The sequence below is a fragment of the Ananas comosus genome, linkage group 4 (genome assembly GCF_001540865.1).
Source record: "Ananas comosus cultivar F153 linkage group 4, ASM154086v1, whole genome shotgun sequence".
NCBI lineage: Eukaryota > Viridiplantae > Streptophyta > Magnoliopsida > Poales > Bromeliaceae > Ananas > Ananas comosus.
The window spans coordinates 12,131,385-12,145,331 of record NC_033624.1 but is presented as its reverse complement, the minus strand read 5'-3'; the positions used below and the strand labels follow the sequence as shown (position 1 = coordinate 12,145,331).

Below are 13,947 nucleotides of genomic sequence, written 5' to 3'. Positions count from 1 at the left end.
GCTTCTAGATCACAATTTGTCCCCAGTTAAGTTGAGTGCTTTTGGAAGAAGTTTGAATGAAGTCTTAAGTGGGAGCACAATTTCATGCTACCAAATTTTATAGCTGGCTTTTTGAATTTGCTAGTCATGAGTAATATTGACTGTCCTTTGCACTCTCCATAAAAGCAGCTGGCAAGGACTGGAAACTCACAAAGAATTTCATTTCATTAGCAATATTCCAACAATCTGATCCATCCACTTGCAGTAGCAGATCATGTGATTGTGCACTTGTGGAAATCATGATGGAATTGACAGATCAGAAGCAAATGATGAACTAACTATATTCAAAGTATTCAGTATATATGAGCACCGCTCACTGTTTACTTCAAAAGTGAGCGTATATCTTATACCTCCTTATTCAAAGACCAAGAATTAACACTTATCTTGTCCGTTTTTTTTTTTTTAAAAAAATTTAAAATTTAAAAGATTTTCTAAATACTATAATTAGAGGATGTAAAATACATATAGCATTTCTTATTGTGTAATAGTGTAAAATGCGTGGATAGTCCATGTACTATCCCGAAAGTACGACTTGGTCCTTATACTTTTCAGTGAATTCTTTTGTCTCTTACATTATACTTCAGTTCCTGTAACTTTTGAAGAAAAGCATTTGAAAATTGATTTTGTCTGAAGCAAATTATTAATACAAAGGGGTGGATTGGTTATCTACCAGATTTTTTTTTTTTTGTTTTGCGAAATATATACAAAAATTCAGATACAAAAATTTTATAATGAAAAGTGTAGGAGCAAGTTACAATTTCATGATAGTTTAGGGACTTTCTACTTTTTATCTTAGAACAATATTACTGATACACTCACACTCCAAAGTGAGGGTATATATTTTACACTCTCTTCGTCCAAGGGTTATCATTCAAGATGAAAGGTACAAGAACTCGACCACATCATACCATTTAGAACCATATATTCTACGTATCCAATGCCGGCCCATGAAGCAAGGGTTACTGCTATATTCGGGCTAACCGATTACTCATGTCAGGTCACGGGTCGGGTCGGCCCATTTTTATATTTCAATTTTTGTAATTTTAGAAATTATAATATTTTTGTTTTTTTAATATTAAATTTTATAAAGCCATATATGGTTATTTAGTTACTAAGTTTTAAGTAGTTTTAATCATATTTGAAAAAACAAGGAAAAAAAAAACATGATGAAGTATAAAAGTAAAAAATTAAAAAACTATCGGACCCGACCCGATAGGCAAGGCTCAAATGGGCCGAATAATGGCATGATATGGGTCGGTTGGGCTCGGCCCGTTTAACTACTCCTACTCGTCGTCGTCATCTCTCTCCCCCTCCTCAGTCTCCTCCCTCATTTTTTCCCCTCGGAGACCACGACAATGGCGATCTCCTCCTCCTCCTCCTCCGCCTCCGCCTAATAGGCTAGGGTAATCCACCCACCGCGACCCCAATAACTCCCCCCAATTTCTCCCCCAATACACGCTAGAGATGGACCCCAGCAGCAGCAGTGGGAGTGGGAGCAGTGGGAGCATCATCGACTCCCTCGGGGTGGAGATCGTGGGGGTGATGTCCCCCGTCTCCATCTGCATGCTCGTCGTCGTCCTCCTCATCTCCACGCTCTCCTCCCCCTCCCCGTCGACGACGGCGACCGCGCCGCCCATCACCGCCGCGACCCTCGTCTACCTCGAGTCCCCCTCCGACTCCGCCTCGCACAAGCTCCTCGGCGCCCTCCTCAACGCCGCCGCGTTCGTCGCCCTCGTCGCCCTCGTCACCTTCCTCCTCGTCCTCCTCTACTACTACCGCTGCACCTCCTTCCTCCGCCTCTACATGCGCTTCTCCACCTTCTTCGTCCTCTCCTCCATGGGCGGCCCCCTCCTCCTCGCCCTCCTCCGCCGCTTCGCCCTCCCCCTCGACGCCCCCTCCGCGCTATTCCTCCTCCTCAACTTCTCCGCCCTCGGCGCCCTCTCCCTCTTCCACCCCGCCCTCCCCTTCCTCCTCCGCCAATCCTACATGGTCGCCCTCGCCGCCATCGTCGCCGCGTGGTTCGCCCGCCTCCCCGAGTGGACCACCTGGGTGCTCCTCCTCGCCCTCGCCGCCTACGACCTCGTCGCCGTGCTCGCCCCGCGCGGGCCCCTGCGCATCCTCGTCGAGCTCGCCTCCTCCCGCGACGACGACCTCCCCGCCCTCGTCTACGAGGCGCGCCCCACCGTCGCCCCCTCCGCCTCCGCCCCCTCCCCTGCCTCGATCGGCTCCGTCGAGCTCCAACCCGTCGATCCCCCGCCGCGCCGCTCCCCTACAAACCCTAATCCCGACGATCGCGCCGTCGTCGAAATGGCGGATCTGGACGAGGAGAGATCGCCGCTGGTGTCCAGCGGATCATCCGGCGGAAGTGCGCAGAACAACGAACGGGTTGTGCGCATTGGGGAGCCCTCCGATCGCGCTGTGGTCGAGATCGCGAATCCCGACGAGGAGGAGGCGCGGGGTAGGGATGCTTGTGAAAACCCTAGCTCCGATCACGCCGTACTGGAGATCGGGAATGTCGAGGGAGAGACGTCCCCTTTGGTCTCGAGAACCCTAGTAGGACGCCAGGAGAATCCTCCCCAGAGGAGGAGACGCCGTTCTTCATCTTCTTCTTCGCCTTCTTCGCCGACTCAGGAGGTTGAGATGTTCGAGACCACCAGAGGAATCAGATTGGGCCTCGGCGACTTTGTCTTCTACAGTGTTCTCGTCGGAAGGGCGGCAATGTATGATCTCATGACGGTGTATGCTTGCTATCTGGCCATCATCTCGGGGCTCGGGTGCACGCTCATCTTGCTTTCGGTATGCCGGCATGCGCTGCCTGCACTTCCGATCTCGATAACCCTAGGCGTCATGTTCTATTTCTTGACCCGGCTGCTGATGGAGCCGTTCGTGGTCGGGGCGTCGACCAACTTGGTGATGTTCTGACTGAACTCTTTTACTGTTTTCTTTTTGATGTTATACACAACAGGAATGTGAATCCCATTGATCTAATTGAATCTCATTGAAGTTTCCCACGGTAAAGGTTAGGATCTCGTGCAATCGGAAGATCATGATTGTCTAGTTGTTTCAAATTGAAATGGTCGATGCCTCTGCAAGTCGTTTTGGTATAGCTGTTCAAAGAAGCCCTAAAAGACCAACGTACGAGACAACATTTGCTTTTCCCCGTTTATTTGAAAGAGCTCAAAACTACACGATGCATTTCTTCCATTCGACATGCCTAAAAACATCTCCCTCTTTGTTCTATTTTCTAGCCAATTATCTTTCTTGTGTTTTAACTGTCACCAACTTACTGTAATGTTGCTTCAAGATGCTTTGATATTGAGATTATGATCTCTAATCCACACAGTCCATATTTTGTAACATGAAGTGCTATATTAGGAACTTCTCATTAAGGTTCTCCATATTCCAACCTTATGATTTCCTGTGCAAGGGACTTGAGAAATAGTAGCACGATGGCTTTGATATGGACTGTCAGGGAACTCGTAGAGCCACTACAGAGCAACTTGATGGACTGTCTGTCAGGGAACCCGTAGAGCCATTATAGAGCAACTGGATGGCGGCAGTGGGATATTGACGCCACTATTCATTCAACTCCTACTGTTTGTGCGACAAGAAGTAAAACTGTAATTTTATAGCTTCTAATTCCCACTTCTTCAGAGCACACGATAACTGCACGAACTTGTGAGTTACTTTTAAAAATTATGGCTGCACATGGTTCTCAACTAATTAATTCTTTTAGTTGGGATTCTGAGAAAATGGCGACATAATTGAGATCCAAGAATTTGAATAACAGCTAAGAAATAACAAATATGTTAATATAGGTATTGAGGGTTGATATCTGTCCCATGTTCAAGCTGAAATGCCAGCATTATTTGCTCTTTTACTGGTCAGTATGTGGATTTTGATTGAATCAATGTTAATGCGCTCATGGGCTAACTGTTATTTTAGTATTGATGGCTTGTTCTTTTACTCTTTTGTCTACCTCAGCTTAACTTCAGATGACTTATTTTCTCTTATTAGTTTCTAGAAAAAACCCTTCCCTTATTCTCTTGAATCCTATTTTCTTCTTCTTCTTCCTTCTTTTTTAACCTTCTCTTTCCCTAACTTGGTTCTTTATTTGATGATAGCCATTGTGATATAGCTGCTTGGAGATTCTTATAAAGGCTATCCAGTACTCTTATTATATTGACAAGGGTAAATATATATTGCATAAAATTAGAGGAAGGATGACAGATCATGGAGGAGAAGGTTCCAGTGAGTGGGGGACTTAGCTACTTTTCTATAGCCGCCAAATCATAATTTGGTGAGAGACTGTGTTCTAACAACTTAATTTGACTGCATATAGAGATAGTCACAGAAGTTGCCTTATTACATGTTAAATTTATGATAGATCTGGGGTGTCAGGGTGGCTGTAGCAAACAACAATGGACACTTTGATGGAATTTCACACGTGAAATCTTTCTTTCGTAATATATCTGTATCATTGTAAATGTGCTAATTCCGGCAGAGTCTGTTCTTCTATTACTTTGGCCCAAAGAATTCATTTGTTGCAGCCTGTATAGATAGAGTGTTCTAACTGATGTGCATACAGATCATGATCTTTGGACATCCATGTTTCAGAAGAAGGTCAATGAGAACTTGTGACATGACACCATTTTTTGAATCACATATATTTATTCACTAAATTCCACAATAATTTACCTTATTTGTTTGCATGGGTGAAAATATAAATTTCCAACTCTTTGTGAACTATCTCATCCCCAAACTTGCAAACTGATAAGGCCTATCGAGTATTTACCTATTCTATTGCTTGATCTATCAAGTTGCTCTTGAGAGTCAAAGTCCCTCTGAAGTTGTACTGTGAGAAAAAGATAAAAGAGCATCAGGATACTTTAGTAACATGTGAGCATTTTGTAGATTGTCTATAAGTAATCGCCTCTTGTGTTTCTGCTTTAAAGTTAGCATAAGTATCTGATGGTGGATTTTCTATTTTCATATTTGGTCTCAGTTTCTTCTATCATTGTCCAGTGTTTTCATATTTGGTCTCAGTTTCTTCTATTATTTCTGGAGATTATTATCTATCGCAATCTGTTATTCCATCAATAAGTCCCGATGATGTTATATTAATCTATCTGTTTCCTGCATTGCTGAAGCTGAGCTGAGTTTGCGTTATTGAAGTGCATATTATGATGTTACTAATAGATTTAATTCGGCATTTGCTTATTATGGATCAGGTTGTTGTCATGTTTCTTGACATCTACAGCTACTGTTTTCATTGGTTTCTTGATCTTCAAATGTTACTTGAGAGAGTACATACTAAAGAAAATGAAAATACTAATCATTTTTGTCTTTCTGCTTGTTATTTACTAGAGCGCTAGGTCATGTACTGTAAGTCCTAGTTTGAATTTAAGATCTTTTCTTCCTGTTGTGCTGCTAAAAATATTGGAAAATTCATGGTTCTAAATACTGTGTTCTATCATTTAGCGGTTATTTTATGATTATGTGGCATTGGCATGTGATTACACAGATGAACACTATGCTGCCAATTAATAGGTACTTCAAAAACTGCACTTCAAGGTCTTGTATGGTATTATTACTATTTTTAATTTCTAAATATAAATATTACATAATTAGATTTTTTTTTTTTTATTAGTTGATTGGTTTGCAATGTAATTAACGGAATTGATTTTTTATACTGGGTCCTCATAATAACTGCGAAGAAGGTTCAGGAGAATTTTGGTCCGTTTACATGTTGTTACTCTTGAAGCTCTTTAAAATTAGGAAAAATTCAAATACCACTTCTGTGGTTTTGTATTTTTTTTACATTAGTATCATGTGGTTTAAAGTGTATTAATTTAATACCTTGTGGTTTTATTTTTCTCTTTTTATTATTGATCCTACTAAATTTTTTTTTGTTAAATTAGTGACAAAATTAAGACTAAAAGGTACTAAAGTGAATATTCGATAAATTTAGATGAGGTATCTAAAATTTTTTGTATATAATTTTACAAAATATTAATGAAGGAGCTGATGAAAAAGAAAAATAAAATTAAAATCACAAGGTACTAACTTGATAGATTTAAAATCATGGGGGTACTAATGTGAGAAAATGTGAAATTACAGGGATATTATTTGAAGTTTATCTTTAAAAATTTTATAAGAAGAGATACGAGTAATATATGACGACTTCTCGACGTCAAAATTAGTTTTGCAATAAAAATTTATTTTGAAAAGGTAAACTTATATAAAATATGTTTTAACTACCATTCATTTTGATTTAACTCTCTAAACTTTAAAATTTTTAGTTTTAAATTATTTAATTTTATTCATCTGGTGACTCTTTAATTTTTAAATTTTGAATGTGTCGGTTAGATACGGATTTAGTTATTATAGATTTAATTAGTATATTTTGTTTAATTTATATAGCTAATTTACTAAAAGGTTAGATACTAAAATTAAAATTTAAAAGATATCTACGGTCAAATGAAAGTGACGTATAATTCAGATAAATTTTATATATTTTTTATTTTTTTAAAATATTTACTTGTTAAAAATTAATTGTGATTATTGTTGTTAATTTAAGGACTGAAGTGACACCAAATGACAGTGCGAGGCGGGTAGTGCAATTGTAAGTTGCTCGACTCATCCTCTTCCTCCTCTTTCGAATGTGTGAAGTGAGTCAACTCCACTCCTCTTCCCCTGTTCCCCCTTCACCCACGCCACCCCCCCTCAAACCCTAAACCCTGCCATGGATTTGATCCGAGGAGGCATCGGTCTCCTCTCCAGGCTCTCCAGTATCGGCCTCTCCGAGCACGCGGCGAGGGAGGCCCTCTCCTTCATGGGCTCAGAGCTCGCCCTCCTCCGCGGCGTCGGCGACGAGGTCGATCGATCGCCTCCGCCGCCACACCGATCGCATCCGCTCCCTCCTCTCGGACGCCGAAGATCGCCGCTACATGGACGACGCCTTCGTGAAGCAATGGCTCTCCGACCTCAGAGCCCTCCTCTTCGACGCCGACGACACCCTCGACCTCCACAACACCCTCTTCCTCCGTCCCGATCCTAACCCTAACCCCAACCGCAAGCGCTCGTGGCTAGCGCTCGATCGACCCCTCTGCCACCATAGAATTGGCGCCCAAATCGCCGAGATACACAAGAGGCTCGCGGAAATCGCGGAGGGCCGTAAAAATTTCCTCTTGAGGCCGGGAGATGGGCGGCGGAGGGCTCCGGTGGGGGGAAGGCGCCACTGTTATCAATCTCCGAGCTTTTCTTCTTGTGAGAGAGCCAACGACCAACGTCGTTGGCAGGGCAGGCATCGCGAGAGGGCTCAGATTGTCCGGGAGCTGACCTCAGATTGGAGGATGGATGTCCCCGTTCTACCCATTTACGGTGCCGCGGGGATCGGGAAGACGACGCTCGCACAATTGGTGTTTGATGATGGGGATGTGGTGAGGTATTTCGGTTTGAGGATTTGGGTTTCACTGTGTGAAGGGTGTGATATCAGGAGGGCCATGAAGGAGACCGTGGAGGCAATTACGAGGTCAAAATACAGCCTTTTGAGCTTGCACATATTGCAGCACCGCCTCGGTGAGCTTCTTAGGATGAACAGGTTCTTGCTTGTTCTAGATAACTTGTGGGCCGAGGATAGGCGGTTCTGGGAGATATTCTGGGTCCCGTTGCTCGCAGGGGAGAGTGAAAGTAAGGTTATGATCATCACCTGAAGTGAATTGGTTTGGAGGAGGATGCAAACCACATTTTCTCCCATTTGTTTGATGGGTCTAGAGGAGAAAGAGTGTTGGGCGCTTCTTCAAGGCCGCACTTTCCCGCAAGGGGATTCAGAGGAGGACAAAGGTTTGGTCGAGATCGGTACAAAGATAGCAGAGAAGTGTAAAGGCTCCCTATTGGCCGCAAAGTCACTCAGTGACCTCTTGCATGACTCAAAGGCTGAAGAGGAGTGGATGATCAGACTAAGTGAAATGCCTGTTCTTGAAAAAGATCAAAATGGGGTGTTGCCGAGCTTACAGATAAGTTATCACCACTCGCCATTTCATTTAAAGCGGTGCTTTGCATATTGCTTCCTATTTCCTAATGGGTGTGCTTTTGAAAAGGATGAGGTGGTCAGATTGTGGATGGCAGAAGATTTGATCGAACGCGATGGAAGGAGACGGTTGGAGGTGACTGGGGGTAAGATACTTTGATGATTTATTGTGGAGGTCATTTTTTGAAGTTTCTAGTACTTGCCAGCAGTGGAAACAAAGGTATCAGATTCCTAGCTTGATGCACGATCTGGCATGGTTTGTTGCCAAAAATGAGTTTGTGTGGTTGGAAAATGAGATTTCCGATGTTACAGCTGAATGGGTTCGTTATGCAACCCTCTTTCATCTTGACCAGAACCCTCTAGCATTTGAGAAGTTATATGAGTATGAAAATCTACGTACTTTGAAGCTGTGTCGAGAAATTAGAGTACCTTTGAAGCAGGTCCCAAAAGAGCTTTTCCTGAAACTAAGCGGTTTGCGGGTGCTAGATTTGAGCAATAGTGAAGTAAAGGAGTTGCCAGATTTTGTTGGTGACTTGATACACCTAAGGTACCTCAGCCTTTCTTATACTGAAAGAGAAGCTTCCCAACTCAGTTACCTACCTCTACAATCTACAAACATTGGAGCTTAACGAGTGCTACAAGCTTCTAGAATTACCCCAAGGAACAAGCAAATTGGTCAACCTACACCATAATGGTATGCATCTTGACTGGGACAACATTACCGACTTAAACTCCATGCCACAGGGAATTGGCAAATTAACTTCTCTTCAAACACTGTCTAGATTTGTCATAACCTCCAATAACAAATCTAACATCGAAGTTGAGGGATTTGAACCTTCGAGGAGAACTTTGCATCTCAAAACTAGAAAATGTCATCGATTCAAATGATGCTCAAGATGCCATTTTGAGGGGAAAGGAATACATTAGTAATCTTATGTTACGGTGTACTGGCAAAGACTATAGTGATGAAGAAGTTAATAGGAGTGGGAATGTTATTAAGTCACTTCGCCCCAACAGCAAGCTCAAATATTTAAGAATTGAAAACTATCCTGGTAGGGAACTCCCTGATTGGATTGAGGACCGGCTTATTCTAGAAACCCGAGAACAGTAGTTCTCGGTTACCAAACGCACCGTTTGGGAACAAAGGGGGGAACAAGGGCTTATTCCCCCCCTTGTTCCCGAACCAAACGCTACCCTTGTGTTTTCATTTATCAGGTTATTGCATTTGTTTGGTAATTGGTTTAAAACAATGAAAATATTTCATGCAATATGTTGGGTCCATTTTTTTAGCTCTTTCTCATTTTCTATAACATCGAATATCTCATTTTCCAATAAACTAGAATCTATTCAGGTTATTTTGTTGCAAAAGTTACTAAGTATTACGTGTGATAGTTAATTATTTATGCACTCTTTTCAATTATGTACCATTATTTCTGGACAATAATCCTTACCCTTTTAATCAATTATTGAAACATGAAATATTCAACTCGACTCTAAAGACAGGACAATATTGTGAACTTAATAAAATGATTCATCCAACTTTTTGAGAATGACTCCTAGCCTATCGTTCATCTTCCTAAGGGTACAGCACAACCTTCAACTAGAATGACTGTTGAAAGCATATTTCTTTGACTTTGATTTTGCAGTTTAAGATTAGCATCAGTTCTTTCATATCATCATCCCAGGATGTGCGAATTTCCAGCGATTAAGTCGGAAGGATTACATGGTAAGCTTCTTCTTTGCTGATGGATATTTTGCTTGTAAAGTTGAAAGTGTTGACTAGTACTGTTTGGCTTCTTATGATAATATGTAGTTTGTCAAACACAAATTGAACATCTTCTTGGGGTATTAATTGTTATTCATGTCTCATTAACCATCATAGTTTGCAAAAAATGGGTGGAATGTTTCTTTTCCTTTTATCTTTAGTCGGTTGGAAAGATATTCTTTTTCTTGGTTGCTTGCTGATTCCGGATACATTGATTCTTATGAAGTCACATAATTCGGTCCTATATTTGATGCTGATCGGAATGATGTAGTAGCCCGACAGCCTTATAAAACAACAATAAGAAATATCTGGTTGAGATATTGTAGGCCATTTTAAGAACTAAGTGATATCTGCTTCATTTCTGTTAGCCCGGCTCCTTAAATGGAGACATTACATCTTCAAGAGATCTGATATCTTTTACACTTCTAGTTAATATTGCTCTAGTTGCGGGATAAGAGTGTAAAAAATGAAAATAGGTCAGTGTAACCTGGTTATAGATTATTTCTTCTTTTGTATATAAAAGTGATTAGATTGGATAATTACTATATTGCTTCTAGTTTTTGTGTTGGTAAAGCCGATACACTGCTATGTTTTCCTGCCTAATATCCTACGCCTTCTTAGTACAGCTACCCATCAACTAATCTTCCTTCATAGTTGTAGTTTTTGCACTGATGTAACTATTAAGTTTAGGATTATAAATACAATTCAGAACTGTAGGTCCTTCACTTTCATCATATCAATGTGGATTGCCTTGAGAAAATTTAATTACTTATTTTCTTGACATATTCTTTATAGTCTGTGCTCCAGATACTAGACTAAATATCCAACGATTGAAATTGGTTAGTGTTATTTAATTGGTAGTCTCCCTTCTCTAATCCTTTTCTTTTCCAAGCTGCAGAAGTTTCTGGATCGTCATACTGAATTCCATCTCTATGGTTGCAGCAGGTCTTATGGACATCTGTACTTGCAAATGGCTGATATCAGGTAAGCATTAACAGCCTTTTTCTTTCAGTTTTTCTTTTCAGATTTCTCTTCTCTGCAGCTTTCTGTCAGCCTCAAAATTTCTGCTAAAACTGAAGATACTTGTTTATATGGAACCACAGATTTTCATTTCTATAGATCAACGTACCATGTTTCCTTTGTAGATTCATTTACTTATAATGATACTCCTTCCGCACTGTCTTCTTGCTTCTAATGTGTTGCTTACAAGCAATGTGCTGGCTCCATCAGGGTTGGTCAATTGAGGGAAAAAAGACGGAAAAAAGAAAATGGTGACAGTGAGGTTTTGTGGCCTTTACTGCAGAATCTGTTTTAGTGCATTATATATTATTCTTCTTTTGGAAGTTTTAACTGATTTCTCTGTTCTCTTGTTTACAACCTAAGCCCCTCTGGTAGCCTAATGTAGTTTTTTTTCTTCTATTATCTCTTTACTTTATTTAATTTTTTTACACTTTATACTTTGCTCTTCATTCTTCTTACTCTCATAAATTTCTTTACTGTGAAGTTCTACTTCGACTCATATTTCCAAGGTCTGCTGGATAACCAGTACATGCATTTGTTGTCATTTTACTCATTGTTTTCTTTTCTTTTCTTTTCTTTCTTTATAATTCGATAATATGATAGAATTGACTTTCTCAGAGCTAATCTGCACCATATGTTTTATACATTCTTTTATAGTAGCTGTATTTGTTGTAGTCAGTCGTCATTGTTGCTGTTGTTTTCTTTTTCCTTCTTAATGTGTGGTCTTGAAGAAACATAACGTGTGTATGTGGAATAGGGATTGGACCTATTCTATTTAACCAGATTATAAGCAGGTTGGGTATAGATTCAGAATTTGACTAGCTAAGAAGAATCTAACCCCAGTTGACCTGAAGTATTTTTATTGATGATGGTTTGGTAGTTTAATCTTGTAGATTGCATTGTGCATGCTTTGCTTTCTTCAAATACCTAAAGCTAGAGCACGAGTCAACAAAGGGTATCAAAACTGCATAATATCAATATATCGACTTGGTGCTTCAGGTTAACATGAATCGAGCAATTTCAAGCTTCATAGCCCTTAAATCAACAGTAGCGTGTGAATACAAGTTCAAGAAGGGTATTTGTTGTAACCCATTATGTTTTGCTTTTTAGAGTTACATTTATATGGTCAAGTCTTTTATTTTTGAAGTTCAGTCTAAGTTAAGATCAAGGAAGTTGTCACGAGAGTGTTTTGAAGCTAAACTTTTCATTTCTTTTGAAGCTAAACTTTTGGGCTCTCCTGAGAGGTCGGTAGCCTCCTATGTAACCCTTTCTTCTTCTCCTGTGCACTTTTTATTGCAACGCGTTTTTTGGAGCCTTATTTTGATTGTTTGTATTCCCTTTGTATATGTCATTTTGTTACACTTGGTAAAATTAGTGAATTTATGGTTGGGAGTTAGAGTGTAAAAAGTTCGGATTTCGGTTTTTACACTTGGAGAAAATGGGATCCTCGGTTTTGAACCATCTTGTGCTTTTCTCTTCATTATTTTCTGCATAATTGTTTCTCTACCGTACATGGTACGCGGCATAAATCATTTGATGTACATGTACTTCCTTCTCCCTTCATTTTTCTTTTTTCATCTGTAATTCACAATTTCACTTGCATTTTATGCTGTTTTTGAGGAGCGGCATTGAATTTTCTGGGTGAAACAAGTTATCAAAATGCAAAGTGGTATTATGAAACGTAGAATGAGCCAAAGGTGAGCCTGTAGCAACTGTTATCTTCTTTGCTCCCTGCATTCAACACTTCCATACTCAAATAGTCTCTCAATAAATTAAGTGTTTTTATATAATTCATTATGGGAATCATATCTCTAATCATATCTCTGGTGGGGACAGCAGAAAATATTGTCTGATTGAATCTCCCACAATAAAATATATTCTTCAGGTGTGCTCTTGCAAGATTAGCTGAAAGTAAGCATTAGATAACTCCTAAAATTGTCATTACTTGCTGTGTGACCACTCACTTTGGTCTGATTTCAAGAATTGAATCTTAAAGATGCAAGCACGTTGTTTCTTCTGAGCTTGTAGTAGTTGTTCAAACTCGGGGATTATTTGGTTGTGTATGGTTGTTAATTGTATTGTAAATTTAACTCCATGCTGGTCTAAATCTATTGTTTGGAATTGCAAAACAAAAGCTCAACTCTTGCAGATGGTACAACATCTAAATTAGAGAAAGTATCTTATACGAGAGTATAATAGTGGCTGTCCAAACCTTTTAAACAAAAGAAAGAAAGAAAACAAAAGTTAAAGAGTAATCTCGCCATCTCATCTATAAGATCCCAAAATTTGCTAGTATGGTATCCATCAATGCGAAACCAAATGGAAAAATTTGCGGGAGCTACTCAAGATTGTACAAGGTTTTTTTTTTTTTTTTTTTCATTTGGGTAAACTTCAAATACCATTCTTGTAGTTTCATACTTTTTCTTTTTTTTTTTTTTTTTTTCATTTGGGTAAACTTCAAATACCATTCTTGTAGTTTCATACTTTTTCACTTTAATACCCTGTGATTTGAAGTGTATCAAATTAGTATCCTATGATTTTATTTTTCTCTTTTCGTTATCTTCTCAGTTAATATTTTGTTAAATTATATACAAAAATTTTAGATATCTCATCTTGGTTTATCGAATATTCACTTTAGTATCCTTTAATTTTAATTTTGTCGCCGATTTAATGAAGAAAAAAATAGTCCAATGGATAATAAAAAGAGAAAATAAAGCCTAGGGTACTAAATTGATGCTTTTTAAATCACAGGGTGCTAAAGTGGAAAGTGCGAAACTATACGGATGGTAATTGAAGTGTTTTCTTTTTTTCTTTGCATTAATTACTTTGGATTCTTCAATTTTGTAAAGATTATTTCCTTCACGATTACGTTCTCCTGCTTTGCCCTAAATATGGATATGCATTCATGAGTGTTGGCAGTTGTTGATCAATACGACCCCAGTTTTCCCTAGTAATCCAATTTTCCCTCCACAACGATGACGAGGAGCTAACAGATCTATCACTTTAGCACCTATTAAAAAGATTGATAATTTTATACTTAACTGCATAAAGGCATACGGACATCTATGAATAGGAGATATTGCGCTGCTGA

The 13,947-nt window shown here is 39.6% G+C and overlaps 2 protein-coding genes across 30 annotated transcripts; both read left to right on the top strand.

Moving 5' to 3' along the window:
• LOC109709289 (presenilin-like protein At1g08700) lies at nt 1,337-12,315 on the top strand. 29 transcript variants are annotated; one of them, XR_002215981.1, is made up of 6 exons: nt 1,337-2,949; nt 4,164-4,339; nt 6,620-8,217; nt 9,718-9,797; nt 10,779-10,820; nt 11,856-12,315. XR_002215981.1 is itself a non-coding variant. In XM_020231448.1 (2 exons), the coding sequence occupies exons 1-2, from the start codon at nt 1,504-1,506 to the stop codon at nt 5,584-5,586; spliced, it is 1,512 nt and encodes a 503-aa protein (XP_020087037.1). In that variant the 5' UTR covers nt 1,337-1,503; the 3' UTR covers nt 5,587-5,850. The 29 variants fall into 29 exon arrangements, 3 of the variants coding, with proteins under 3 accessions (XP_020087037.1, XP_020087039.1, XP_020087038.1); XR_002215979.1 differs by having other exon boundaries at nt 6,620-8,765; nt 10,782-10,820; XR_002215978.1 differs by having other exon boundaries at nt 6,620-8,765.
• LOC109709108 (putative disease resistance protein RGA3) lies at nt 6,990-11,031 on the top strand. The gene is made up of 6 exons (XM_020231176.1): nt 6,990-7,731; nt 7,816-8,217; nt 8,261-8,618; nt 9,718-9,797; nt 10,779-10,820; nt 10,862-11,031. Exons 1-6 carry the CDS (start codon nt 6,990-6,992, stop codon nt 11,029-11,031), a joined length of 1,794 nt encoding a protein of 597 aa, XP_020086765.1.

What these genes read in the sequence shown, in the direction of transcription:
- LOC109709289 (XM_020231448.1), top strand. Translation starts at nt 1,504, where the DNA reads ATGGACCCCAGCAGCAGCAGTGGGAGTGGGAGCAGTGGGAGCATCATC. An exon ending in TCGGGGCGTCGACCAACTTG is followed by an intron (nt 2,950 to 5,520) that starts GTGATGTTCTGA and finishes TCTATCATTTAG; the next exon opens with CGGTTATTTTATGATTATGT.
- LOC109709108 (XM_020231176.1), top strand. Translation starts at nt 6,990, where the DNA reads ATGGACGACGCCTTCGTGAAGCAATGGCTCTCCGACCTCAGAGCCCTC. An exon ending in GCTCGCAGGGGAGAGTGAAA is followed by an intron (nt 7,732 to 7,815) that starts GTAAGGTTATGA and finishes TGATGGGTCTAG; the next exon opens with AGGAGAAAGAGTGTTGGGCG. An exon ending in TAAGTCGGAAGGATTACATG is followed by an intron (nt 9,798 to 10,778) that starts GTAAGCTTCTTC and finishes CTATGGTTGCAG; the next exon opens with CAGGTCTTATGGACATCTGT.